The 26,971-nt window shown below is 43.6% G+C and overlaps 2 protein-coding genes across 2 annotated transcripts; one reads left to right on the top strand and one right to left on the bottom strand.

Moving 5' to 3' along the window:
- Window positions 1-1,972: 1,972 nt before the first annotated feature.
- LOC142978717 (uncharacterized) lies at window positions 1,973-11,138 on the top strand. Its single transcript, XM_076123252.1, has 16 exons — window positions 1,973-2,252; window positions 5,884-6,003; window positions 6,078-6,152; window positions 6,279-6,332; window positions 6,413-6,688; window positions 6,773-6,998; window positions 7,074-7,173; window positions 7,260-7,383; window positions 8,801-9,082; window positions 9,173-9,275; window positions 9,389-9,702; window positions 9,789-9,912; window positions 10,006-10,114; window positions 10,202-10,294; window positions 10,608-10,705; window positions 10,832-11,138. Exons 1-16 carry the CDS (start codon window positions 2,189-2,191, stop codon window positions 11,091-11,093), a joined length of 2,424 nt encoding a protein of 807 aa, XP_075979367.1. The 5' UTR covers window positions 1,973-2,188; the 3' UTR covers window positions 11,094-11,138.
- Window positions 11,139-17,918: 6,780 nt separating this feature from the next.
- On the bottom strand, window positions 17,919-21,836 carry LOC142978718 (odorant receptor 4-like). Its single transcript, XM_076123253.1, has 9 exons — window positions 21,803-21,836; window positions 21,515-21,692; window positions 21,104-21,233; window positions 20,825-21,023; window positions 20,233-20,355; window positions 20,010-20,132; window positions 19,350-19,449; window positions 19,149-19,253; window positions 17,919-18,276 (listed from the first exon to the last, which is right to left on the bottom strand). Coding segments are annotated over exons 1-9 (1,281 nt in total). The 5' UTR covers window positions 21,805-21,836; the 3' UTR covers window positions 17,919-17,955.
- Between the last annotated feature and the right edge of the window lie 5,135 nt (window positions 21,837-26,971).

The raw sequence follows: 26,971 nt of genomic DNA, 5'->3' as shown, positions 1-26,971 counted from the left end.
CCCGTCTGATGGTTGTTGGGCTTTTTAAAACGTGAGCAAGTGGCGTATTTTTTTGGCTCATGTTTGGGCACTCCAACACTGTATGTCCCTGTACCACACAGTGTCCGCAAACAGGGTCATCTTCGCGGCGGGGTTTTGCCGCGTGCCCGTACTGCTGGCACTTGCAACAACGAGCTACAATTGTGAAGTCCCTGACAGGACAACATGTCCAATTAATGAATATGCGAGACTGGGTGATGAGGGCTTTTAGTATATTGGCAGGAACTTCCATTACGAAGTTGCAGGGCATCCTTCCGGTCGGATTTATGGCTCAATTTGCATGCGGTCAAAAAGGAATGCAGAGACATTGACGGAATCTTGTCGGCTAAATTTTGAATCTGAAATATTGGATCGAAAATGCAATTGAAAACCTCATTTTCGGCCATAGTGGAGGGTACCCCGACGACCACGATCCGAGGTTTGCGCTTTTGGTGTTCATTAGCTGTAAGTCCGGAAGTGGACGACTGGACTGCCTGTTTTAATTTGACTGCATCAGTCTTAGGCTAAGTTCATATGACCGCGCGGTGCCGCGCGGAACTTTCGACCGAGCGGTACAAGATCGAAGTAAACAGCTAGTATCGTCTACAAGTTGTGACAATATCTAGGTACTCCCGTACCTCCGCCAAGGTGGCACCAAGCGAAACATTACCAACCTTTTCTCGCTTCACCAACAAAACTTTTTTTGTATGAAACACTTTCATATGGCTCATCACAGGCTAGTGTAATTGTTGATATCAAATGAGAGACAGACATGTTGTTTATGTTTGCAATTATTTTTATTTAAACCTTATGATAAGAGCAGTGATAGACGAGTGGTATAAGTTGACACCTTCCACGCCAGTGGTCGCAGGTTCGAATCCGAGGCAAAACACCAATGCCATTCGAAGTTATGTGTGTATAAGAAATAATTATCACATGCTCCAACGGTGAAGGAAAACATCGTGAGGAAACCTTGCATGCCTAAAATTTGTTTAATACATTTATTGAGGACATGCAAAGTCCCCAACCATCACTTGGCCAGCGTGGTGGACTTAAGGCCTAACCCCTCCGTCATTACGGGAGGAGATCCTTGCCCAGCAGTGGGACAGTAATGGGTTAAATCTATACTAATCTATACTAATATTATAAAGCTGAAGAGTTTGTTTTGTTTGATTGTTTGTTTGTTTGTTTAAACGCGCTAATCTCAGGAACTACTGGTCTGATTTGAAAAATTCTTTCAGTGTTACATAGCCCATTTATCGAGGGAGGCTATAGGCTATATATCATCACGCTACGACCAATAGGAGCAGAGCAGCAGTGAAACATGTTACATAAACGGGGAAAATTTTGACCCATTCTCTCTTATGTGACGCAAGCGAAGTTGCGCGGGTCAGCTAGTTTATTATAAACCTTATGAAATAAATAGAACTGCTAATATATTTAAATGCTGCACTTAGGGAACAGCTATGTTGTATCCGGAAAATACTTTTTTTTGTTAATCAGTTAATTACCTAATTGATTAGATTATGCATCAGAAGCTGCTTACAATCAGAGATAGATTATTAGTATATGATATTACGCAGAATAAGAATAATTAAAAAATAAAAGTTAAGATTTAAACAATTAATATCAAATTGTAGGCAGTGCCACAAATATGGATCACTAATTGCTCACATTTTACAATATTTCTACGGACTGCTTAGTTTATACAATTGTAATGGCAAATAAACAGATATCAAGAAATTTAGGGAGTCGCGATCAAGTGAGCCACTCCATTGAGCTTATATCATTATGATTCTCGTAAATTTTATAATAACATTTCCTAGCGAGATGTCCGTCGACAACAAACGTATAAGTAGTACACGACTAACCGCTATCGACTGATGACCAACACTCAACACTCAACACTCAATACCACCACAGTACCACACACAGTACCTACCAGTCACCGGTGACGGCAACTCACATCGCTCCGAAGCTCGGAGAGAGCGGCGGTGGGGCGCGCGCATCTCTGGCCCCTCTCGGTGGCGTCGAGCCGCGTGTAGCGCAATCCCGTCTGCACCGGTCCGCGCCGGCGGTCGTGTCAGTAGTGTAGTGGCGAGTGAGTGGTGAGCCAGTGAGCAGTGCGAGTGAGCAACTACTGCGTGCAGTGTAGAGAGCGGGCGGACACATGCGCGCCACACGGAGCCGCGCCGCGCTCGCGCTCGCCACCGCCGCGTGCGCGCTGGCGCTCGGTGAGTGCACACACTACACACATCAGCCGGGTTCACCCTCAGTGTAGCAGCACACATACATTACATATGTCAGTCTCGATTGAAGTAGGGACGTGTTAGTGCTAGGCAGTAATAGTCGCGTGTGACGAGCACTTGTCTGACGCCTCTCACGCGGATGATTGGATCAAAGTCAAAGTCAAAGTATATTTATTTGCATAACACAGTAAATAAATAGATGTTAGGTACATTAAAAATAAAGCACGGTATGTTATGACCATTAGTGGCATGCAAATGTTATTAAAATTATTGCAATAAAATTCAGAATGATGTCAAAAACAAGAACTATAATATTATGTCATCAAGCAATTGAATTAAATAATAAAAAAATGAAGTTCAAATAAAATATTACTATGTCAAAAAATAAAATAAATTTTAATATCAACAACAAACAAAAAAAATAAATACTATAAAATGTCAAAAGGAGTCGTTGAGAAAATCATTCAAATTGTAATAACTTTTGGTGTACAATAATTCTTTGAGTTTATGTCTGAATAAATTAACATTAAGATTTTTTATATTATTTGGCATCTTATTGTAAACTTTAGGCGCTATACAAAATACACTTTTCCACATAAGTGTTGTGTCACTGATCAATGATCACTTTAAGAGACTTTGATCTATTCGTTCATTTCGTTTAAAAACAGAAAGTTTGTTTCAGCGAAGTTATTCCTCCTATTCCTTCCTAACATTCTCAATCAATTGTCTGAATAAGTTATTTCAGATACAAGGGAGAATTTTATAAAAGACATAGAATACAGTTGTATTTATTTTTGTAAAAAATACTACCGGACCCGACAGACGTCCGATTGGTTGAGCCGTTCCTGTGTTTTGCGCTTAGCAACACATTTGGCGACTCATTTTATTTAGTCTACTCGTAGAAAAGGTACCTACCATAATTTGTTTGCATAATTTACAAAGAGATCTTTTGCGTCTATAATGTTCGGGTAGTAAGAAAAGTTTAAGTTTTGCAAGTTGAAGCGACATCTGTCGTGCAGTAGCTGAGTTATAGAGAAATAATCGTAATATTACATTGTTGAATGATAAAGGTAATAAAAATATAAAATTAATCACCAAATGTGTTGTAAAGCGGAAAATAACAACTCAACTAATTCGGCTTATTGATTTCGCTGAATTGTATAATATGAGTATACGTTATACATTAAAAATGCGTGAGCAGAGCTGCGCGGGACGGCTAGTATACATACATGTATATACTTGCGTATATAAAGTTATATTGTATTAAATAGTGAAGATTGGAAACGAAATCGATGTTTAAAGCCACTCTTTGATTTTAAATTAGCATCAATCCTATACGCCTGTGACAATTTAGTTAGACCCTTATTCTAATAAATAAAATTGAAACCTTCTGATTTTAACTTATTTGCATTTTTTTATTTCAAGTGCATAAGTTTCAATAAATAAAAAAGTTACTGTTTTTCAAAACCTTAAAGAGGAGCTCGTGGCTTAGTTTACAACAGCCGCACGGATCGATCTCCGAGGTTAAGCTACGCTTGCCGAGGTTGTTCCGTGGATGGGTGACCATCCTAAACATATCGAGTTTCTCCGTGTTTCGGAAGGCACGTTAAATTGTGGGTCCCGGCTGTCATTTTCGAAGATCTTTGACAGTCGTAAACAGTAGTCAGGAGCTTGAAAGTCTGACAACCAGTCTTACCGAAGGGTATCGTGTTAATACCTAAGTAACTGGGTTGTGGAGGTCAGATAGGCAGTCGCTCCATGTAAAACACTGGTATTCAGCTGCATCCGGTGAGACTGGAAGCCGACTCCAACATAGTTTGGAACAAAGGCTAAGCGAATATACTGTTTTTCAAAACCTTCTTCCCCGGAGACAATCGCATATTATAACGAGTTAGGTTTTAGAGGTAAATAACGTATTTGAACTCGCTATACGAAATAGAGACATTGGTACTGAAACAGTAAAACTAAAAAAACGCAATCTATTGTTAAAAAAAGAAAATTCTACACTTACATGTAGCTGCTATCTCTGATTGCTATAGGTGATATACTATCTCTATATCGTGCAATTATAGTCTTCGTAAAGCACGTTGGAAAATTGTACTTCTAAAATATAAATATTTGCATAGGCTGCCTAAACATTTGCATAAAACTAAAAACAATGTATGGCAACCGGCTCATCCTAAATAGTTCTACAAAAAAGTCAGCAACATCATACTTCTGTGTTTTATATTTAAGCAGAAATAGAAGGATTTATGTATGTCACAGAAGCTACTTAAATGTAGCTTACGTTTCGATCATTATTTAAACAAGCAAATATGAATCCTTATGATAATAAATAATGTTATCAACACAGGAACCTCTTGGAGATACAATTATCTGTTTACTGTACGTCAACTGGTTGTGGTGTTCCGGAATAACATACAATTGCTGAAACGCAAAATACCACCAAAACGTAATTTTGTGAGCGAATGTTTCTTTACCCCTAGATGGCGTTGTGCAAATGACTACATTTTAAAAATCACGGTGTACCTAAATATTCTCCGCGAAGTGCCTCAATTTTATCTATACCTACTAATATTATTGAATCACTCTAAAGCAGGTGAACGAATTTAAATGAAATTTAACACACAGGAAGAATATGTCCTTTAATAATATAATATCTATCGTATGGTTAGTGGTCAACCTAGTGTCAAAGTTGTTCAAGCTGCCCGAAAGGCCTTCGACGTGGCTGAAAAACTGTTATCTTAATTGACAACAACCGGGATCGACTTTTTATACGCCCTCGTAAGCACGGAGACGCTCAGTTCAAATACCACTATGCGGTCACCCATTTATAGAATGACTTCGCGAACAGTTGTTTAACCCGCAGATCGTTTACCGGCCAGTGAGCACAACTGGCTATGAGCCTTTAATAAAACATAGGGTACTATTTATCCCAGGGACGGAATCCAATATTTCCGAATTCTACCCGGACGAAGTGGTGGGTAGAAGCTAGTTCTTAATAAAGCAGAGGTAGTGTTAGAGTTCTCTTCGGAACACCTTCGTTGTTTGAAGGTTTATAGATTCAGTACAGGTTTAATATATTATATTTACGTTACCTTAAAAAACCCCAAACAAATGTAACGACAATATCCTCACATACCTGAACTTACAGGTTCTACAGCTGTTTTCTAAAAGCCGTAGATTTGCACGCAATTTAATTGACTCTCTCACAACTACTGTTACGATACGAGTATCATTATTATAGAGATCGGCATAAGTTGTTAGGGAAGTTAAAAATGTCGAATGACGCATTGATCCTTGTTTTATTACAAACTCGTACTCGAACTCGTAGTTTGTTTGGAAAATGCGATAAACCGTTTTTCACCCTTAAAAGCTGTTAAGACAACAAAGACTATATCCTGTATACAACACATAGAATATATCCTGGAATAAAACATACGATACCATTTTTCCGGGGACGGGATTCCGTGGAATATTAAAATATCTAAATCAAAAATATTTTATTGATATAAAATCTGTTACAATATCCATATATTGTCCTGACATCTATGCTAACCGAAGCTGTGTTACAATAATGATCATACGAGTACATGACTGTGCTGCGGTTCCAAAGGCTGCGCGGCGACAACCTCGCTGCAGGATGTGCTGCGCTCCGGAGCCAGCCACGCCGGCCCGGTCAGCCAGGCGCCGCGACGCACGCGCTCCGCTGACCAGGCGCTGCCACTGTCCTCAGGTGGGTAGTGGAGTGCGTATCGCGCACTCACTCCATATACCTCTATATATACTGAGCCGTCACACTGGTTGCAGAGAGAGCACGCGCCGATGTGCCCACCGAGCTCGCGCATCCCTTCAGTACCTACTGGCTACCACCTAAGAAGTATAGTGAGTGAACACTTTTTATTGTAACGTTTGTTTCATTTTGTTATTTAGTATCCGAGTATTACTACTCGAGTACTCACAGTTATGAATGAAGAGCAGTTGTTTCTGTAACGTGTCGTTTTGCCGCAGCGGACGAGAACGGCGCTTCAGTGCACTTAGTGTTTCTGCCGACGAGCTGCCCGAGTGAGTGCCACAAACAAACAAATTACTTGTTTTGTGTGTTATACAATAATTATGGATTTATTTCACGCCACATTACGCAGAGTGTCCAGATAGCTGCGTGCCCCCTTCGGTCCCAGCCCGCGGGCCCTCGCCGAAACTCTTGACACCGCCGACACCCCCGCCACCCCCGACGCCCCCGACAACTCCGACACCCCCGACGACTCCAACACCCCCGACACCCCCGGCTCCCCCGTCAACCCCGACAACCTCTGCGCCCCCGGTACCAACCGTGTTCACAACCTCGCCAACCACAAGACAAGAAGAAGACGTAACGCCCGCGCCGCCATCATCAATTTCTATACATTTCCCTCCTGCCGGTAAGATAAGTCTCATTGTCACGTCACTATACTTAATCATCGATTCTAGCTTTTGAAACATTCATATAACGTTTTGATTTACAGAAAATACACAAGAGTTGATAGCTCAATTTAAGGCTCATTTGGGACTGAACTTCGGAAACCTAGCCGGCACTCAGAAGGGATGTAGTGAGTCGTGCAGGCCACCAGATCACCCTCCGGCCGTAGCGGCGGGCGGGCCGTCCAAGCCGCCGGTGTTCGATCGCTCCATGATGTTGCAGGCCACGCTCTCTGTGCCGCGCGCCGGCTTCGCAGAGAATTATACCGTGTGGTGAGTCCCAGTACGTTCTAGCGGCCCGTACTCCGAACGTCTATACGAGGATACACCGTGTTTGTTATGCGACAGGTGGGACTCTGTGACCGGCGCGTCGCGCTACGACTACCATAATGGCGATACGTCCACGTACCGCATGGTGTTACCCGACAGACGCGTGCGGATGGTGCGGGTGAGTGCACACTCTTGGTACAGCGGATGCTGTGTGGTTGATGTGTTGACGTGTTGACGTGTTGACGTGTGGATGCGTGTCGCCAGGCCTCGTGGGACCGCACCGGCGAGCGTGACAAGCGCGTGTGCACGGTGATGGCGCCGCGCGACGTCAACTCCAAGAAGCGCATACTGCCTGTACTGCCTGACTTTTCGGGCTTCACGTTCGACGGTAAAAGCCTTTACATTAAATAGCATTCATGAACATTATTTCTAGAATAATTCGTCGCTTCTCTACCGCCGCCTCAATCAACGGTATGTAACAACGAGCTCCGGAATCACAGTAATTTATGTTGTTTTGCTATATCAATATGTTTGAATGTCCATTACTAAAAACTTAAATTCCTTGCAAAGCCGTCCCGGTCTGCGTAAGCCTTAAATGTGTATGTGGCAGACTATCCCAATAAAAATAGAGATTCTTTCATTGTTCTTTCGAACGACGACTCCTATCAACTAAAATGTTTTAATAATAATTATCTACTTAATTTTTACGTTCGTACTAGATTCTAAATATCAAATTTATCGAACAATTGAGTACTTGTCAACCGTTAACTTAGTCTCACTCAGTTAACTCAGTCATCAGACTCTTTATAAAATGTCCAAAACACACTTTAGTATACGGTTACAGCATTAATTACAGCAGTAATTACAATTTAAATTAAATCAACATTATTTAGGAAAATAATTACACGGCCTCAGCGTTTTAAATGAACCTTTGACACGTACAAGTGGAATATTTGTTCGGTAACAGAGTCAACTCCCCAATTGTTACGATATTGTAATAATTTCTTAAAACAATGAATTTTTTTGTCAAAATTCTATGGTTTCTCTCTAAGGTCGAAAATTTCGTACACCTTTTTTGGACAGCGGCCATTAATAGCAATCGTTAGCACGACACCTTTCATCATAACAAGTGGTTTTTTGACATTCATAAAACCACGTATTATATATTTGTCGGAGCGCCAGCATCGAGGCGCTATATCTTCGAACAATCTAATTAAAATTAGCTTGATTTGATTGTTAAGAATTAATTTAATGTAACGGAAACGTCAAGTGTTAACACTTGGGTGTGGTCGGTACAATGTTGGCAACACAGGCAGATGACGGTTGGCATGTGACAATAGGCAGCTGTCATTCAGAGGTATGATGGTTGGAACGTCAGTGTGGTTAGAGGATTCATCATTCGAACTTAAGGGAAAACGGTCGTTGCCACGTTGAACCGAACTCACCGCGTTTCTGTCTTGCATCCAACTAGATCGGTTAAATCCTAGTCTATTTTTGTAATGTGATCATTGTAATGGACAAATACACCAGTGAGCTAAGTCTAGTGCGTATTATTTTGGACTATTCGTCATGACTGACCAATCTGATAGCGAGGTACCCCATATGCCTTCGATATCAGAAGTGAAATGTCAGGATACAAACCCCACACACCACACCGTGCTCCCGACATATTATATAGTATTATTATATCAAATGTCTGTCAAAAAAAAATTCCCTGAAAGAACAATGTAATGTATGTCGACATTGTGAGAGAAATCGCTTCGACCTGTTTTTTACGATCGACGATGATACGACGAAATTCGTAGGTTACATCCGGGTGCCGGCGCGGATGGGCAGCGTCTCGGCGCTCGTGGAGCGCTGGCGGCACCAGGACACGATGCAGGGCTTCCGCGACGAGCGGCTCACGTACCGCCACGAGCTACTGCTGGCGCGCGCTGCCGACAACCACACGCTCACGCCGCTGCGCTACGCCGTCGCCGTCGACAGCTCGCTGCTCGGCAACAACAGCGACTACTACGTGCACCGCTTCACCACCGTGCGCACGTACAAGCCTAAAGCCGACGTGTTGCGTCTCAACATAATGGAGGGTAAGTGTTGCCTGCCCGAGTTGCTCCCGCTTATCCGCAGTCTCATCTATGCGTCTGCTGTTCTGTAACTTTAACTTGTTCTTTAACCAGTGTGCGATGTGGTCCACAAAACTGAAGACGAGGACCACGTACATCCACTGAGGCAGTTTAAGTTGTTTCACCCCGACCCCAAGCACGATGTCTTGCATCAATGGTGAGTGTCGCCGGAGACCTGCAACGTGCTAAGTGCTGCCCAGTGCTCTGCAGCGCGCAGCATGAGTCGCTCTGCTGACTGTCGATGCACACTCATATCTGTGATTTGTTCAGGTTTAAACAGAGATACAGACGACGGTATAAGGATAATGTCGAAGAGGTGATTCGCAAAAATATATTGATGCAAACTTCCCGATTTATTTCGTCGACCAACCGGAAAGGTAATCATTACGTTCTAAAAATCAACTTCTTGGCGGACCGATTGAAGTCAGAGCGAGAGATTTTATACGGAGCGAGTGAGAATGGAACCTCATCTGGCGGCAAACAATTCCCATTCCCGTACGACGAAGAGTATCTGAGAGCAAGCAAAGGCCAATTCGTGTCGGATTTCGATTGGCGCCCGCGAGGGGCAGTCACACCCGTGCGCAGTAAGTGTCTCCAATGTCCGTTTATTTAATGTAGATTGTTTTCGAGTATGTGGATTTGACGCAGCACAATAAACGATCACTTGCAGATCAAATGCTGTGCATGTCATGCTGGGCATTCGCAGTAGTGGGAGCCGTCGAAGGAGCGTTGTTCCTGAAGACCAACCACCTCGTGCCGCTCAGTGAACAGAGCCTCGTCGACTGCGGCCACCTGTCAGTGCTCTCTGTTCATTCATACTGTACGCGAGTCATTAATGATTCACCGCTCACGACATCTTTCTAAAGTAGTGTCTGTTAACTGTGCAGGACCAAAGCTAATGGATGTAAACCGACCTGGCCCGTTCACGCATACAACTATATACAACAGAAGGGCCTCCCGGCACAAGACGAGTACCCACATTCATATACGGGCAAAGTAAATATCGTTTACTCTTAAATAGAAACGGCACAATATCACGTGATAGTAGAACATAATACTCATGTAATGTGGCGATGTGTGCAGGTGCTCCAGTGTAACGCCGACCAGGTGCCGACCGTCACTCGCATCAGCGGACACGTCAACGTCACCGGCTCAGCACGCGTCGTCGCGCTCAAGGTACGTGCGGTACACGACGTATACGAGCATTGCTGGCTGCTTCCATGGCGCAGTGGTTAAGGTAACCACGCCGCTACCATTGCGTCGGGAGGTTGTGGATTCGATTCTCACACGGAACAATTATTTTTGCAATCCATAAATAAGTGTTTCGGGTCTGGTTGTACTGTGTGTCCATTGTTTGTATGTTTGTAAAAGTCCCCGCGACATAAGAGCAAATCTTAATGCGGGAGTTGTATTATATTTACAGAAAAAAAATGTTGGTGTGTCGGTGTGATATGTATGACGTAACGAGTGTGTTTGTGTTGTGGCGCAGGTGGCGATCAGGAACCACGGCCCCACCGTCGTACTCGTCGACGGAACACCAGCCTCCTTCGCTTCCTACGCATCGGGTTTCTACAGCGACCCTGAGTGGTTTGTCAAATAAATATTTCAATATTCTGTTTATTGTGCATTTCTTATCCATTGTAAGTTTTTCTCGGCTGACACCAATACCGAGTGGTGTGAGAGTGAGTAAATACATAAAGGTTTGTGTTTCAGTCGGCGGGATAAGTCTACGCACGCCATGCTGGCGGTGGGGTGGAGGACGTTCCGCGGGCACACGTACTTCACGCTGAAGAACTCGTGGACGACGGGGTGGGGCGAGCAGGGCTACATCCACGTGCGCGCCGACACCAACACGTGCGGCGTGCTGCGCCTGCCCTCCTACCCCGTGCTGGAGCGCGAGCCCAACGTCGACTACATCCCGCACTCGGCGAGGATGGGCGCTCCCACTGCCGTCCCGCCTTGCAAGACATGCTGATACCACTACTAGTCACTACTTATTATTATATTACTACTAAACACTTCGTGCATTCTCCATTCATTTCAAGGATTGCCACCCCTGCGCATATGTTATACTTACCTAGCCCGATTTAATTCAAACGTAAGCAAATAATGATACACAGAGCATTCTGAACAAGACACCTAAGCAATATTTAAACCGAGCTATACTAGCCGACATGTCAATACAACCCACTATGACAGGTCACTCGTCACCCTAATAGGAAACAATAACAAAAGTGTCCAACCCACCGACATAGCTGTCCTCATACTCACAAAGTATATTAAAAAAAAATCGAAATCTAAATAAAATCATTTATGTCGAATGCTGACAATTACAGTTCGGAAGGTAGAGCCAATGAGAAGGGCTGGCAAGAAACTTCTAGTCATTCTTTTTATTCGCCAAATGGTTTTTACAACCACTTTGATCGTAACATAAATTAATCTATCCATACTAATATTATAAATGCGAAAGTAACTCTGTCTGTCTGTCTGTCTGTCTGTCTGTCTGTCTGTCTGTCTGTCTGTCTGTCTGTCTGTCTGCTACTCAATCACGTCTAAACTACTGAACCAATTTGCATGAAATTTGGTATTGAGATATTTTGATACCCGAGAAAGGACATAGGCTACTTTTTACCCCGGGAAAATGACATATTTCCCGGGGTAAGTCGCGAAAAATCAATATTATAATGACATTGAATTAACAAAATTCCGTTGCCATGGCAACTGTTTTAATGGCGGATATGCCTTAGCGCGACTTCGTTGTACTAAGAGATATAAATCATTTTGAGAATATTTTTCGTAAAAAAAAAAGCATATTTTATATCATCACGCTACGACCAATAGGAGCAGAGTAGGTAACAGTAAAAAGTGTTACAAGAACATGTAAAATTCTGACCCATTCTCTCTTATGTGACGCAAGCGAAGTTGCGCGGGTCAGCTAGTATGTATATAAAAATGAGTTGCTGCTCGTTAGTCTCGCTAAAACTCGAGAACGGCTGGACTGATCTAGCTAATTTTGGTCTTGAATTATTCGTGGAAGTCCAGAGAAGGTTTAAAAGGTGAATAAATTTGAAGATGCGCGGTACTAAATAAAAACAAGAAAGCCGGAAAAATTTCCGGCTTTCTTGTTTTCAATTTCAAAAACACCAATTTGCAACATCGCCAAAAATAGCGAGATGAAGACAACTCTTGGTAGTTTTTCTTCACATGAAGGCGTGATGAAGACGTCTCTTGGTAGTTTTTCCTCACTTGAAGACGTCTCTTAGTAGTTTTTCCTCACTCGAAGGTGGTCTCATGGTAGTTTTTCCTCACTCGAAGACGTCTCTTGGTAGTTTTTCCCCACTTGAAGATGTCTCTTGGTAGTTTTTCCTCACTTGAAGACGTCTCTTAGTAGTTTTTCCTCACTCGAAGGTGGTCTCATGGTAGTTTTTCCTCACTCGAAGACGTCTCTTGGTAGTTTTTCCTCACTTGAAGACGTCTCTTGGTAGTTTTTCCTCACTTGAAGCCGTCTCTTGGTAGTTTTTCCTCACTCGAAGACGTCTCTTGGTAGTTTTTCCCCACTTGAAGATGTCTCTTGGTAGTTTTTCCTCACTCGAAGACGTCTCTTGGTAGTTTTTCCTCACTTGAAGACGTCTCTTGGTAGTTTTTCCTCACTCGAAGGTGGTCTCATGGTAGTTTTTCCTCACTTGAAGGTGGTCTCATGGTAGTTTTTCCTCACTCGAAGACGTCTCATGGTAGTTTTTCCTCACTCGAAGACGGTCTCATGGTAGTTTTTCCTCACTTGAAGACGTCTCTTGGTAGTTTTTCCTCACTTGAAGCCGTCTCTTGGTAGTTTTTCCCCACTTGAAGATGTCTCTTGGTAGTTTTTCCCCACTTGAAGATGTCTCTTGGTAGTTTTTCCTCACTCGAAGACGTCTCTTGGTAGTTTTTCCTCACTCGAAGGTGGTCTCATGGTAGTTTTTCCTCACTCGAAGACGTCTCTTGGTAGTTTTTCCTCACTTGAAGACGTCTCTTGGTAGTTTTTCCCCACTTGAAGATGTCTCTTGGTAGTTTTTCCTCACTCGAAGACGTCTCTTGGTAGTTTTTCCTCACTCGAAGGTGGTCTCATGGTAGTTTTTCCTCACTCGAAGACGTCTCATGGTAGTTCTTCCTGACGCGAAGACGTCTCTAGGTAGTTTTTCCTCACTCGAAGACGTCTCTTGGTAGTTTTTCTATACAGGGTGTAAATGACAGCTAACCGAAAACTTTACTGGTAAGTTTGTGACACTGTATGCGCGAAATTTACTCCAACGATATTTCTCGGAAATGATTGGTTCCCGAGTTAGTCATTTTTGAGCGTTCAATGTTTAGTGAACAACGCGATGTATCTCCGCGCATGCCTACGAGATTTCTGGCGGCGGCGGCGCGCTTTGCGACGACATGTCGCGCGTCGTAGGTACGTACGCGTACCACCACGTCTATGCGCTCACTAGTATGCAACGCTTTAGATAACAATTTTATGTATCGTTTATGGTATCGTAAGTAGGCCCGTATGTTACAATAGCTCATAGTAAAATTGTAAGTAGGTAGGTACCTACTTGGCTTACGTGAAATCAAACAATAATAGCAAAACGTAACCAATAATAAGGAAGTGCTAAAACAAATTGTTATCAATGTCTATCAACACGCAAATACCTGGTGTATGGCGAGAGTTTGAGTACCTTTGGATCCGGACGTACAGGTGCAGAGCACGCCGTGCACTTCCACGTGCTTCACCATACATAACACATCAACATTTCTTCCTATTTACGAACACAACTGCACTTTGAAAACAATAACAACAAAAATAATAACAATAAAAACACTAACAACTCAAAACCGGAACAATAACAAGTAATAATAAACAGCAGTTCACACACGACACGACGAATAGGACATAACGAACGACACCGGTGAAGAGCATCCGTCTTCCACGAGCGAATTGCTCGAACTATCGATCAAAGAGAGCCGCCGGCGCGGGCGCCTCTCCGCTCACTCGCGCCGCCCCTCGCCCGCGCCACCCGCTCCCTCCGCGCCGTCCGCCCGCGCGCCGCCGATTTGGTGACGAGCGACGAGTTAGGATCCCAGCGAGAGATTAGATTCAATAAAATATTGATGTGGCATTACTATTTTTACTTGTCACGGTTGTTACTGGTTGCATTGTAGTTTTATTCAAATACCAAATAACATTACAAACATTATTGATGTAAGTTTAAAAAACTTTGATATTTATAACATAAAATCAGCTTAAAGTAAATAAAATAAACACGAAACGTTTATTTAATTAAACCATAAAAAATGTAGGTACATAACAATGATAACAATCAATATCCATTAATATTCTTATCAGAGAAACTAACTTATCATAATTCATAATCCCCGGAGAATTACTTAACATCCATTTTGTCGCATCCCATCTATGTAACATCCACGCGCGGTCGCGGCGTCACGCGTCACTACGGCCATCTACTTTTCGAGTCGCACCGCGCTTGTATGAAGTATGAATGAGCGTGTAAATATCGAATAGAATTTTGCAAGAACAAATGGAACAAAGCGACAATACATGTTAAATTGTTTATTGTAGATTTTTATAGCGCTAAAGAATATCAATAGGATTTTTTGTTGTTCTGTATGTATTTGTACGTGTAATAATAAGATATCACACATTTTAAATCTTATGAATTTACCTTTTATCGGAGAGCGGGATAATTATGTAATTTTCATTTTTAACATAGAACAAATACTAAGTAACGCTGCATACTAGTGAGTGTGAGGTTGACAGCTGTGTGCGTAATCGTGTCTGTGTGGCGCGCGTAGGTAAGCGGCGCGTGACGTCGACCGTCGCGGCCGGCCGCCGCCGGCGCGGTGTCGTTGGCCGAACAGCTGATAGCGAATTTATACGTTGTTTTAATCCATTGCTGTTTTTTGCGAAAAACAGTAATATGACGGTTTTTTTTTCATATTCATGTTGCATTGTGTAGTATTAACGAAATAATACCAGAAAAAATAAAAAAAAACGCATAAAAAATCGAAAAAATCAAGAAAAAACCGATGAAAATTTTCAACACCATAAGCACCAGAATCGTGTCTAAAGTCATTTTTTTTCGTTTTCGGTAGGCTGTCGTTTACACCCTGTATAATATTAAGGGTGCTAGTAAACAAGATATCAAATAATATTGAATGCATGATGAGAGCATCTACTTACGTAATATTAGTATTGAAATCATAAAAGGCGTTTACGGAGCATAGTATGGTACAAGGAAATATAGTAGTTACACGTAATTGCTTAAAATTTTGGCAAATTCACCGCACCCAGGACGACCAGTCACCCCACGCGGCACCCGTTCACGAGTATGACGCATGGACCAGCCATTACCCCCTTCACATGTAGGTACTAAAGGGAAGGGGATGACGCCCCACACGACGCCGCATTTATATTATGATTGCCACTATTCTTAGGAAACAAGTTGATGTTCTGTTTGATCAACAACAAAATCGCTAAAATACACTGTGATGCCACCGTCAGTATACCTATTTTCCCAAATACCTCCCACGGAGAGTCCCGCGCTCCTAAACGAGATTGCTCTCTTTTGAATAACAAAAAATGTGTCTATATCAGCCACCCTTCCCTAAAGTAGAACATCGTAGGACCAGACGCTATGAAAATAAACAAAGCTAGCCTGCTGCTCGAGTTCTACACATTATACTTTTATTATCGCTTGGGCTACGGAGCTGAGTCTGCCCACGAGATTTGTTATTTTAATTAACAAATCTCGTGAGCAGACAAATAACTTATTTAATTTAAGTGCCCCATTGAAGCTTATAAGCTAAATCTACACCTAGGAAGTTTGCGGAGTTGGCCATGTCTAATACTCATCGTTTATATTAATTTCGTACCTAGATTCCTAGGGTTGGGCATGGTAAACATTTAATGCATTTTTTTAATTGTAGAGTAAATTGTTCGCTAAAAACCAGTCACCATCTAGGACCTGTGTAAATGCACCATTTACATCGTCAAAATCTATTTTCTTATAGTATCAACAAATAGTACGATATCACACAGATCCTGTACTTTATGTACTCAGACGAGTAAGATGCAAGTAAGTCAAGTGCGACAACCTCAATCCCGTAGTACATAAGTTTACATAAGGCCCGGCGCAGACAGACCGGAATAATCCTCGCGCGGTCTCGAGCATTTTCTTTACGGCTCGCGTATGCTCGAGCATGCTCGCGACTGCGCGAACCTGCGCGAGGAAAAAGTTCTGGGTAACCATTTTACATTAAACATGCCAGTTTGTCGCGAAATTCGTCAACGATGGTGGACTGGGCCATAATTATAATTACTCTTTTGGCTGAAGAAGAATAAAAATGACGTTCTCCCTCTTTAAACTCAGTAACAACATTGAAATTTTTCGTACGATGCCGGCGGCGACGCGATACCGCGCGGGGGTACCCGCGCATCGTCGAGGACGCGCGAGCATTTTTTGTCAGGTTCAAGCAATTATGCACTTTATTTTAATAATGTTAAAGTTGATTTTCAAGTGCGTTAAGAAAATCCTCTCCGCTGCGCTCCTCTCGGTCTGCGCAGACCCTAAGGCCCAGCGCAGACAGACCGGAATAAACCTCGCGCGGTCTCGAGCATTTTCTTTACGACTCGCGGATGGCCGAGCATGCTCGCGACTGCGCGAGCCTGTGCGAAGAGAATGTTCTGGGTTACCACTTTACATTAAACATGCCAGTTTGTCGTGAAAATTCGTCAACGATGGTGGACTGGGCCATGATTATAATTGCTCTTTTGGCTGAAGAAGAATAAAAATGACGTTCTCCCGCTTTAAACTCAGTAACAACATTGAAATTTTTCGTACGATGCCGGCGGCGACGCGATGCCGCGCGGGGGTACCCGCGCATCCTCTAGGACGCGCGAGCATTTTTTGTCAGGTTCAAGCAATTATGCACTTTATTATAATAATTTTAAAGTTGATATTCAAGTGCGTTAAAAAAATCCTCTCCGCTGCGCTCCTCTCGGTCTGCGCTGACCCTAAAAGAGTATCATGGTCAACACAATCAATAACTTAAGACAGATCGACACTGATTGTTAACATTTGTTGTGTCGTGTTTTTAAAAAATTAAAGAAACTCTCACAGTACATTGATTTGAAAAACGAAAATGCCACAATAATACCTATTGTTATTTCTACCACTGAAATGTAACCATGGCCAATGGATAGTGGCACAGATTTGGATCAGCCTTCGGAAGATGGACCCGGCAACACATATCACCCGCGTAACTGATGTTATTAGCATATTGCCCGTAATGCCCATAGAGCATCCAATGTTGGTGTTGCACGTATGACCAATGCACAGGCTCGCCGCCGCAGCCCACACTCCACTCTGTCACATTGTTGAGGTCACGCCGACCCGCCTGCTACGCGCACATCGCATACTTGTGCTGATCGCTATGCCAACGTTTTCGTATGACTCCGATTCCCTCTGTTTCAGTTTTTTCCAGAGGTGACCAAAACCGACTAAACCGAAGGTGAATATGGGTGACCGATACAGAAACAAAACAGCATTGCTGACACTTTTGGTAGACGTGTAGCCGCATATCTCGAATGCTCTGTGCTGTATCTGTACTCATCCACAGCTATCATGTCAAGTTCAAGTTGTGTATTGTAGTCGCGCCAATTATTCAAGTTCACAAGTTGATCGATCACCTTTACAAGCTGCCGTTACTTCGCTAATGTGTGTCATGTAAAATTATTGCAATCGGACAGAAACATAAAAAGACAATGTTTTGTTAGCTTCGCGATTTATTGTATAATATTACAAAACAAAATTTAAGTCGAAGCGCTCGCCTCCTTGGTTTGTCGCAGAACTGCGTAGAAACTGTAGGACGACTTTAAAATCTGTAAATAGATAGATAACATTGGAGTGTGGTGGAGTGTGTTGGAGTGTGGTGGAGTGTGGTGTAGTGTGGTGGCGGCTCACCGTGACGAAGGTGTCGAGCGTGAGCGGAATGATGAGGCCGGCGGTGGGTCGCAGCGGCCGCTTGGCTCTCTCCGTCACCACCAGCAGCGCGCGCTGGAAGCGCAGCGGCGCGCGCCTCCACTCCATGCTGTAGATCGACTCCCCGACGCGATCGCTCTGTCCGCAAACACTCACCAACTTACTCACGCGCCTCTAAACTTACACTGTACTGACTGTACACGCCGCTGTGTATGCCACTCGTAACTCTCAGAACGGTTCCACTCCGATAGCTGATTAAAGTAAACTACACTACACTAGACTGGATATGACTGGACTACAACGTGTGGCGATTTCGGATGTATTTTAACAAAACCGATGTCAATTCCTCCTGAAGGCAATAAATTAAGCTGCTTATAAATAGCTTGATTAAAACAACAGATAACAAACTGTTCTAGCTGGGGTTAGAAAAGTATCAAAATGGATATAGTTATTCGTTTAAATTATATTATATGTAAAGTAAGGCCAACCAGACGAGATAAAGAATGTAAACAAAGTTTCAGATTATTATGGAGTTCGAATTTTAAACAAAAACCAAGTAAATACGAAGACAAAAAAATATGTGTCAATTCGAACGCAATCCAAACAGGATTAGATTGTCCGCAAAATGGCGGACCAAATGTTGATAACTACGGTACTGACTGCTTTCGTGTACCACGAACTACACAGCGCCATCTTTCGTCGCCATTACGGCGCGTACGAGAGATAAGGGCAGAGATAATAATCGCTCGTTATCGCAATGCAACTTAGCAACGGTCCGCTTGTTTACGTTTTTTATCTCGTTTGGTTGGCCTTTCTTTAATGTAAAGGACAAATGTCCATAGCAATATTATAAATGCGCAATAAGTTGTGTCTGCTGCACGTTCTGACAAGCTGTTTTTTTATATAAAAAAAATGAATATACTTAAGTATAGAAAAAATGTATGGAGATTTATTTTTTTTCTCGAACTTTTCCATGTGATTCTTTTACGAGTTACGGAAACGGAACATACCTCCACGGTGACTTCGTTGCCAAAATAACAGAACAAGAATAATTCCATGAGGATGCAGATGATAAACAGCGTGGTCGACGCGAACTCGATGCTTAGCACGTTCAGCTGCCGACACACAGAGCGATTAGAGAGCCAGCTGACGTACACACACACACGCACACGCGCACTGTGTCCCGCCGAGCACTGACACGCGACACTCACGCTGACTATCTTGTAGGCCGCCATGCACAGGATCCAGCCGCCCACGCCGAAGTTCACCAGCAGCGGCACGCAGAAGATCTCGTGCAGCTCCGTGCACAACCTGCGCGCACACACACACTCACACACTGTCCGCCTGCTACACTTCTATACTAATAAAGTATAATAGTCTTTGTAAGTCTATATGTAGGGGTCATCTCTGAATCTACTGAACAGATTTTCTAAATTATTTCACTTACGAGTAGCTGCATTAAATGAAAAAAAAATATGATATTGACATAGCTTAACGACTAATATCTTAATTGACAACAACAGGGACCGACGTTTTACGTTCCCTCCGAAGCACGGAGAAGCTAGGTTCAAATGTCTTGTTGGGTCGATAAGTACCTTTTCCGCAAAATTAATGTCACTTCACAAGTTATTCAGAGTCATAATCATTGATTGGGGTGAAAAATACACAGATAATTTCGCGGTGTAATACAGTGACGTGCCCAGTGAAAATGTACCCTTTCAATCACTGTCATAGTTCAGTCGACTTCAGTCGTCTCGTTAAGTTTGCGAACTCAACTTTTCTCTGCAGGTAAAATATTAGTAATATATGAATGTTTCTGACGATAGTCGTCGTCGGCAGAGTCGTGCTAGCAGTAGTCTGAGGTTACTCACTCGATGATCTTCTGGTAGTGCAGCAAGCACTCGATGAGTAGCGAGTGCAGGGCGGCGTGTGCGGGCGCGTGCGAGAGCGCCGCGGCCGCGCGCGCTCGCTCCGGCAGCGTCTCGAAGTTCATCCTGTAACGCTCCATCTGTGAGTTCCGCGACACCTGTCTCTGATCTCATCTCTGAACCATACACTCACAACGCTTATTTCCATTGTTTCTTAAAAACTGACCGTAAGATGTGCAGTTGCGTTTTGCATTGATCCAGGATGACAGCCATGAACGTATCCATCGACGTGTGACCGACGGCGACGAGATTGGTAGAGTAAAACGAGTACACCAATACTGCAATAAACCTGAAAACATATTATAAATAAACTAGCTGACCCGCGCGACTTCGCTTGCGTCACATAAGAGAGAATGGATCACAATTTTCCCCGTTTTCGTAACACTTTTTACTAGTACTCTGCTCCTATTGGTCATAGCGTGATGATAGCCTATAGCCTTCCTCGATAAATGGGCTATCTAACTCTAAAATATTTTTTGACCAGTAATTCCTGAGCTTAGCGCATTCAAACAAACAAACAAACTCTTCAGCTTTATAATATTAGTATAATTTAGACAAAGTGTGCCACCAGTTTCTCAAAGAAATACAGCCACATTCTAAAAGATATAGTTGATCCATAAAGCGATTTGTAATCATCAAACATTTTAGAACGTTGAACATTACGGCTGCTTAAAAAATGCTTAAGGGACCTTCGTGGGTGTATTTCGAGGAATATTCTTTTTATTTGATTATAGTTTAAAGTAGGCCGTGATAGTTACACCAGGATATAATCGTAGTTGAGGCCGATCCAAAACGCAAACTCGAAGCGTCGTCCCTGAATCCTGTCGAGCACCGGGAAGGCGGTCCACAGCACACACGTGGCCACGGCGCAGCCCGCGTACACGCGCAGCAGCCGCGCCGCGGCGCGCGCGCGCTCCCGCAGCAGCGCCGCGCCCGCCGCCTGGTTCATCAGCGGCTCTGCGCACACACACATCTATACCAGTATACTGTACTCACACGTACTCACGCATACCCACACGCTGACTCGATCCACTCACCGTCGAGCCTCGCAATCAGCTTGTCGATTCTATCAGCGCGCAAGTGGAATGCGATCTGTTTAGACACGCATGTGACGTGACACAGCAGGACGAACATCACCCGCGACAACTTGTCCATGTCGCCTCTTTGCTGTAACACACGTGATACGGATCCGAGCTTATAAATCACCATCATCCATCCTATCACCTTTCACGCCAAATTTAACCTTTCTAACGGCTATTACACACAAGCTGCGAAAAGATGCAGGCAACCCGCCGGCACTCCAGGCACCGGCACCCACTTTTTCAATCCAAGCCCATGGTTAAAATATGACAAACCACGTCAAGAAAAGGTAGGTGTGCCCTTGCGCTTCGCTGAGCTCGTGCCTCCAGACTGTATCATTATGTTACAAACAGAGGCCGGACGGTCACCTGATATGCGTAGATAAACTGCAGCAGCACGTAGGTGGAGGTAGCGAGTAGCGCGAACACGTGGTAGACGCGGTGCAAGGCGCCGACGAGGGAGCGCGGCGCGGGCGCCTGCAGCCGGCAGAAGCCCACCAGCCGCAGCACGCGCAGCGGCGCCGCCACGCTCTGCGCGCACAGAGACCTGCACACAACCACGCAACAACTCAACAACGCATCACATCACTCGTTCTGTACATGCAATACGTTCTAAACATACAAACAAACATTTCATCTAATCCTTACGTTACGCACATTTTATGCGGTACTTTATTTATGTATTGTGAATCCTCCAAATATCCTGAAAATAGTGAGCGCCTTTATGCCAACACTGGCCCAATTAATTTATTATTTACCTCATACAAATTATATAGTATTGCCTGCATAGACGCGTAATGAACGCGTCGACTCATAAAGTAATCATAGGTAAATGGTAAACAATGTTAATAGGTAATACTAGGACGTAGTAACGACACCCTGCGACTCGCTGCGGCTCCGGTAATCATATGTTACACATGTTACACGCGTGGAAACCATGGTTATGCGATTGCTAGATGGGCGTAGAGAATGACTAATGAGTAAGCAAGGCGTAACGGACTCGTCGCCGGTGATACGTCATATTGTGCTATTCTCACATTCATTATGTGGCGATGACAAGGACTATATTGATGAAACCGGATCCGAGACAGGATTCAGGATAAATGACTATTATTACTATTTAATCTATTGTATCTATCAGTGGCGAAGGGTGAGTTTTGTCAAAAACCAAGCTGGAGCTAAAAATGCTTCCCTCGACACAAGCAGTTCGGCAACTAATTAGTTGTATGTAGTATGTACGTTCATATACTGTTGTATTATCAGAATCTATGCTTTAATCGCGGCATCAAAAGCTATTTAATGGGTAGGTATACCTCTCAAAATATCCGTATTTATGAACCACTTCGTTACATTCCTATTCGCCCATTCGCCCATAGCTAGTTGCGCTCACCGGTCGGTGAACGATCTGCGGGTTAAGCAAACCTTGGTGCGGTCATTCCATAGGTGGGTAACTGGCAGCGACTAGAACAAGTTTGACATTAGGTTGACCACTAAACATACGATATCAAAATAAATCGTTGTATTGCGATCCGATCTGATTCTACTTGCTAGTAGGCTCACCTACTAAGTATGAACTTCGCAATTATTGATGAGGGATTGCTGCACAAGGTCTTGGTATTTAAATATAACTTTAATTGGCTCCAAATGCTACCTACAGGTTAAAAGTATTTATTACCAAGACACATACGATACTATTGAATGTATATGTATATAATGCAGAATATTGAAGAACCAGTAATTCACACAATCACTACGATTTTAAAACCAAACAATACCTCGTATGTTCATAAGTTTTAAGACGAAATAAAGTTTTTTTTTTTTTTTTTTTTTTTTTTTTTTTTTCACAACATTCAATAACATTCAATAGATAATAGTCAACAATATAATACAATTGTTATTCCAAATGTCCACCATTATTTTTTTTTTTTTTAATACAGGCCTTTTCCAGCGATTGTCTTTACTTCGCGCTCCAGGGCTCGTTTCAGTGACTCCAAGTTTGGATAAGACTTTCGGCAGGCGCTAAGCTGTAATTCCGCCCAAAAAAAAAAATAAAAAAAAAAAAAAAAAAAAAAAAATAAAAAAAAAAAAAATGGAGGGCCATTCGTTGGCCGCGATGAAGGCACATTTTCCCTCAACCATGCTTGGGTGGTTTTTGCTTCATGAGATGGCGCCGAGTCTTGTTGGAAAACCCAATTCATGGCCTGCCAAGGCATGGGTTTCGGCGAAGGCGCTCTCGAATAATTTTCTATTTCTCGAATGATTTCCCACCACTCTTTTGGCGATCTTGCAACGAACTCGTCTCCTTGTATCGATTTATAGTGTAATAGGCTTGTATCGATTTATGGTTACGGCTCACAGCAAAAAAAAAAAAAAAAAAAAAAAAAAAAAAAAAAAAAAAAAAAAAACGAAATGACCAAAATGAACGAAATGAACAACATGAACGAAATAAACGAAATGAACAAAATTAACGAAATCTCTACCCAAACTGTATCGAATTCAATGTATGCGTATCAAAATCCAAGTCTGAATCCATATCCCTTGTACAGTCGGAATCCGAATCCAAAACCGAATCCCAATCCTAATCCCGATCCCGATCCCGATCCCGATCCCCATCCCCATCCCCATCCTGATCCCGATCCCGATCCCGATCCCGATCCCGATCTCGATCCCCGATCCCCGATCCCGATCCCGAAACAAACAAGCATAATCGATTCAAGCAAATAAACATTAATTCTTTATCGTCACGGCCAAGTAATGTGGGTGTGATTCCGACGGCAACGAGGTGTGACAAGCAACCTGTGAATAGGAAGGTTAGGTTAGGTTAGGTTAGGTTAGGTTAGGTTAGGTTAGGTTAGGTTAGGTTAGGTTAGGTTAGGTTAGGTTAGGTTAGGTTAGGTTAGGTTAGGTTAGGTTAGGTTAGGTTAGGTTAGGTTAGGTTAGGTTAGGTTAGGTTAGGTTAGGTTAGGTTAGGTTAGGTTAGGTTAGGTTAGGTTAGGTTAGGTTAGGTTAGGTTAGGTTAGGTTAGGTTAGGTTAGGTTAGGTTAGGTTAGGTTAGGTTAGGTTAGGTTAGGTTAGGTTAGGTTAGGTTAGGTTAGGTTAGGTTAGGTTAGGTTAGGTTAGGTTAGGTTAGGTTAGGTTAGGTTAGGTTAGGTTAGGTTAGGTTAGGTTAGGTTAGGTTAGGTTAGGTTAGGTTAGGTTAGGTTAGGTTAGGTTAGGTTAGGTTAGGTTAGGTTAGGTTAGGTTAGGTTAGGTTAGGTTTTTTTTTTTTTTTTTTTTTTTTTTTTTTTTTTTTTTTTTTTTTTTTTTTTTTTTTTCGCCTAGCTACCCCTAACATGGAGGTCAGGGACCTTGTTATTCTATCCTATCTAATTCCTTACTTCTATGTTAATATATAGGACTACCCTTAAATGGGCCTACTCTTCTCTTACATTCCGAGCCTCTTTGTCATTCCAGTTCTATCATTTATGCCTCTCGTACTTTTATTCATCGCTTTCATACTTTCATACCTAGTCTACTTTTAATACTATTCAGTACACAACACAGGTTGGGGTGGTGGGGGGAGGGGGGGAGGAAGGTGGTGGTGGGAGGGGGGGGTTGGTTTTTATTTATTTACAGTTTTGTTTATACTTAATACTATTTCCACACTTACACACTATTTTTCTTTATTTACAGTTCTTATCAATTATCTTAACTTACATTAACATCTATGCTATTAAAATATATGTTTGACAATATATTTAATAAACATATTTTCTTATTTCTACTTCGTTTGTTTTTACATTTTATGTTTACGTTGACACAGGGCTTACAAATGTTATGGACATCGTTCTTCAGCGTCGGCCAGACACTTACGCACGTGCTAAGGATGGGATGGGTTTTCAGGTTCATACCTACAATGAACCGAAGACATTCTGTGTTGTTTCGTGTGTTTGTGTCTGTGTGGCTTTGTCGGTGGATGCGGGGTTTCTTGCCCTTGCATTTAAGGTTACTTAAGTACTCGGGCAAGTCGCCCCGTCTCACGAAAGTCACTGCCCACTGAGATTGTGTGTTTGTGTGCTCGTCTGTGTTATGTAGTGTGTCTTTGTTTAGTGTTTTTGTGCCCCCCCGATTTTCTGGTGGCTTTAATTGCCCTAGTTTTATTCTCCAGTTCCCCGTTTCCACCTTAGCAGTATGCTACAGCTGCTCGAGCTAGCGCGTCCCACTTCCGCCTTACCGGACATTCATTGCTGAATGCGTTGTGCTGGACGTTGGCCGCGCCAGCCCGAGTGCAGTTCCTGCAGGATGGTGGTTCCCCGGCTGTCTTGTCTGGGCAGTCAATCTTCAGGTGCGGGCCACCGCAGTGGCTGCAGAGGTCGGAGGGCTCCTTGCAGAGGCGCTTGCTATGGCCGTAGGCCAGACACCGGGTGCACTGCACCAGCGGCGACTGGTCCTCCACGCGCACGTTCTGCAAGTCGACTCTCAGTCTCCCTGCAGCCACTGCTCGTGTCCATATTGCAGGCGAGACTCGCATCACAATATGGGCATTGTGTGGATTTCGCGCCTTTTTCCTAAACTTAACTTCCATGCGGTCGTCCTCGCCGGCGAGGTTACCGAAAACGCCAGCGTTCTGGTTCCGAAGGGCGCCCATGACCTCCTCATCACTGTGGATGGTCAGGACGTCCCTCAGCACCAGGAGCGGATCCTTGTTTTTGGCTTCCTCGACGACGAGGTGACCGCCCTTTTCCTTAAACCTATCTACTATTTTTTGCCGCTCTTCCATCGTCTTGCATCCCATCACTACTTTCCTGTCTCTTGCTTTCCTTACTCTTTCAATCTTGACCCATCCATTCTTTGCATCTACTATTTTTCTGACTTTCTCCAGTACTTCTTCCCCAGTATCCTCTTCGTCCTTCGAGGTCACGATCAGCGAATGGAGAGTCGCAGGTTCCCTGCTGCTTTCCGCTTGTAAGACGTTGGCGTAGGTTTGCTGCGGTCTCTCCACCAGCTGGTCCAACCTCTCTCTATTTTCTTTCAGGATCTTATTATTTTCCTCTACTTTCGTCAGAAGGTCCCTAATCTCCATCGAGGTGGGACAGGCGGGCGGGGAAGGGTCCCCACTCGCCTGCTCCACCCCCCTAGTTTCCTCTCTCTCCGTTTTCTGTCCTACACCCGCTGATGTCTCCGCCTCCGCCTCCTTGTAGAGCCTCATCATGTTATTGAGGACCGCCTTCAGCTTCTCTTTTATGTCGCCCCTTAAGTTTCGCGACTCAGAGAGGGCCGCGTGACCCTTGGCGAACCAGGAGTTCGCCTGCTCTCTCCTGGTCTTAGGGGGGCTCTGAGGCGAGATAGCCAGCTTGGGGTGAAAGCCTCCCTCGCTGGGTTCGATCACTCGCTTGGCTTTTTTGGCAACTGTTTGTTGCCGGAGGTGTAGTGTCGGTGGGGGAGACGGGGACACCCCCGGGCGGGGGCTCCTTCTGGTGGGGCTGGTAACCCTGTTACCTGTCTTATTGGCAGGTGTCCTCTCCATTTTTCCTACCTTGTCCTAACTTAACTAACTTATACTAGTTTACGTTTAGTAATATAAAACTTTGTCCTTTTCAGGTACTGCCCAGCAGCTGTCTCCGTGTATCGGCGCAATAGGCTTCCGAGGTGAGTATTGTGTAAGTATGCGTGTTTTGTGTGTATGTACGTGGGTGTGTATGTGTGTGTGTTTGTGTGTGTGTGTGTGTGTGTGTGTTGGTGTGTGTGTATGTGTATGTGTTACTGTATGTGTATACAGCGTGTCTCCGGTGGGAGTTTGTTCCACGTGTAAAGGGCGTGGAACGTCAAGGGGGGGGACAGGGGGGG

This window comes from Anticarsia gemmatalis, chromosome 15 (genome assembly GCF_050436995.1).
Source record: "Anticarsia gemmatalis isolate Benzon Research Colony breed Stoneville strain chromosome 15, ilAntGemm2 primary, whole genome shotgun sequence".
In the NCBI taxonomy this organism is placed as follows: Eukaryota; Metazoa; Arthropoda; class Insecta; order Lepidoptera; family Erebidae; genus Anticarsia; species Anticarsia gemmatalis.
The sequence above is the reverse complement of the archived record's forward strand: the minus strand, read 5'-3'. Positions and strand labels throughout refer to the sequence as shown.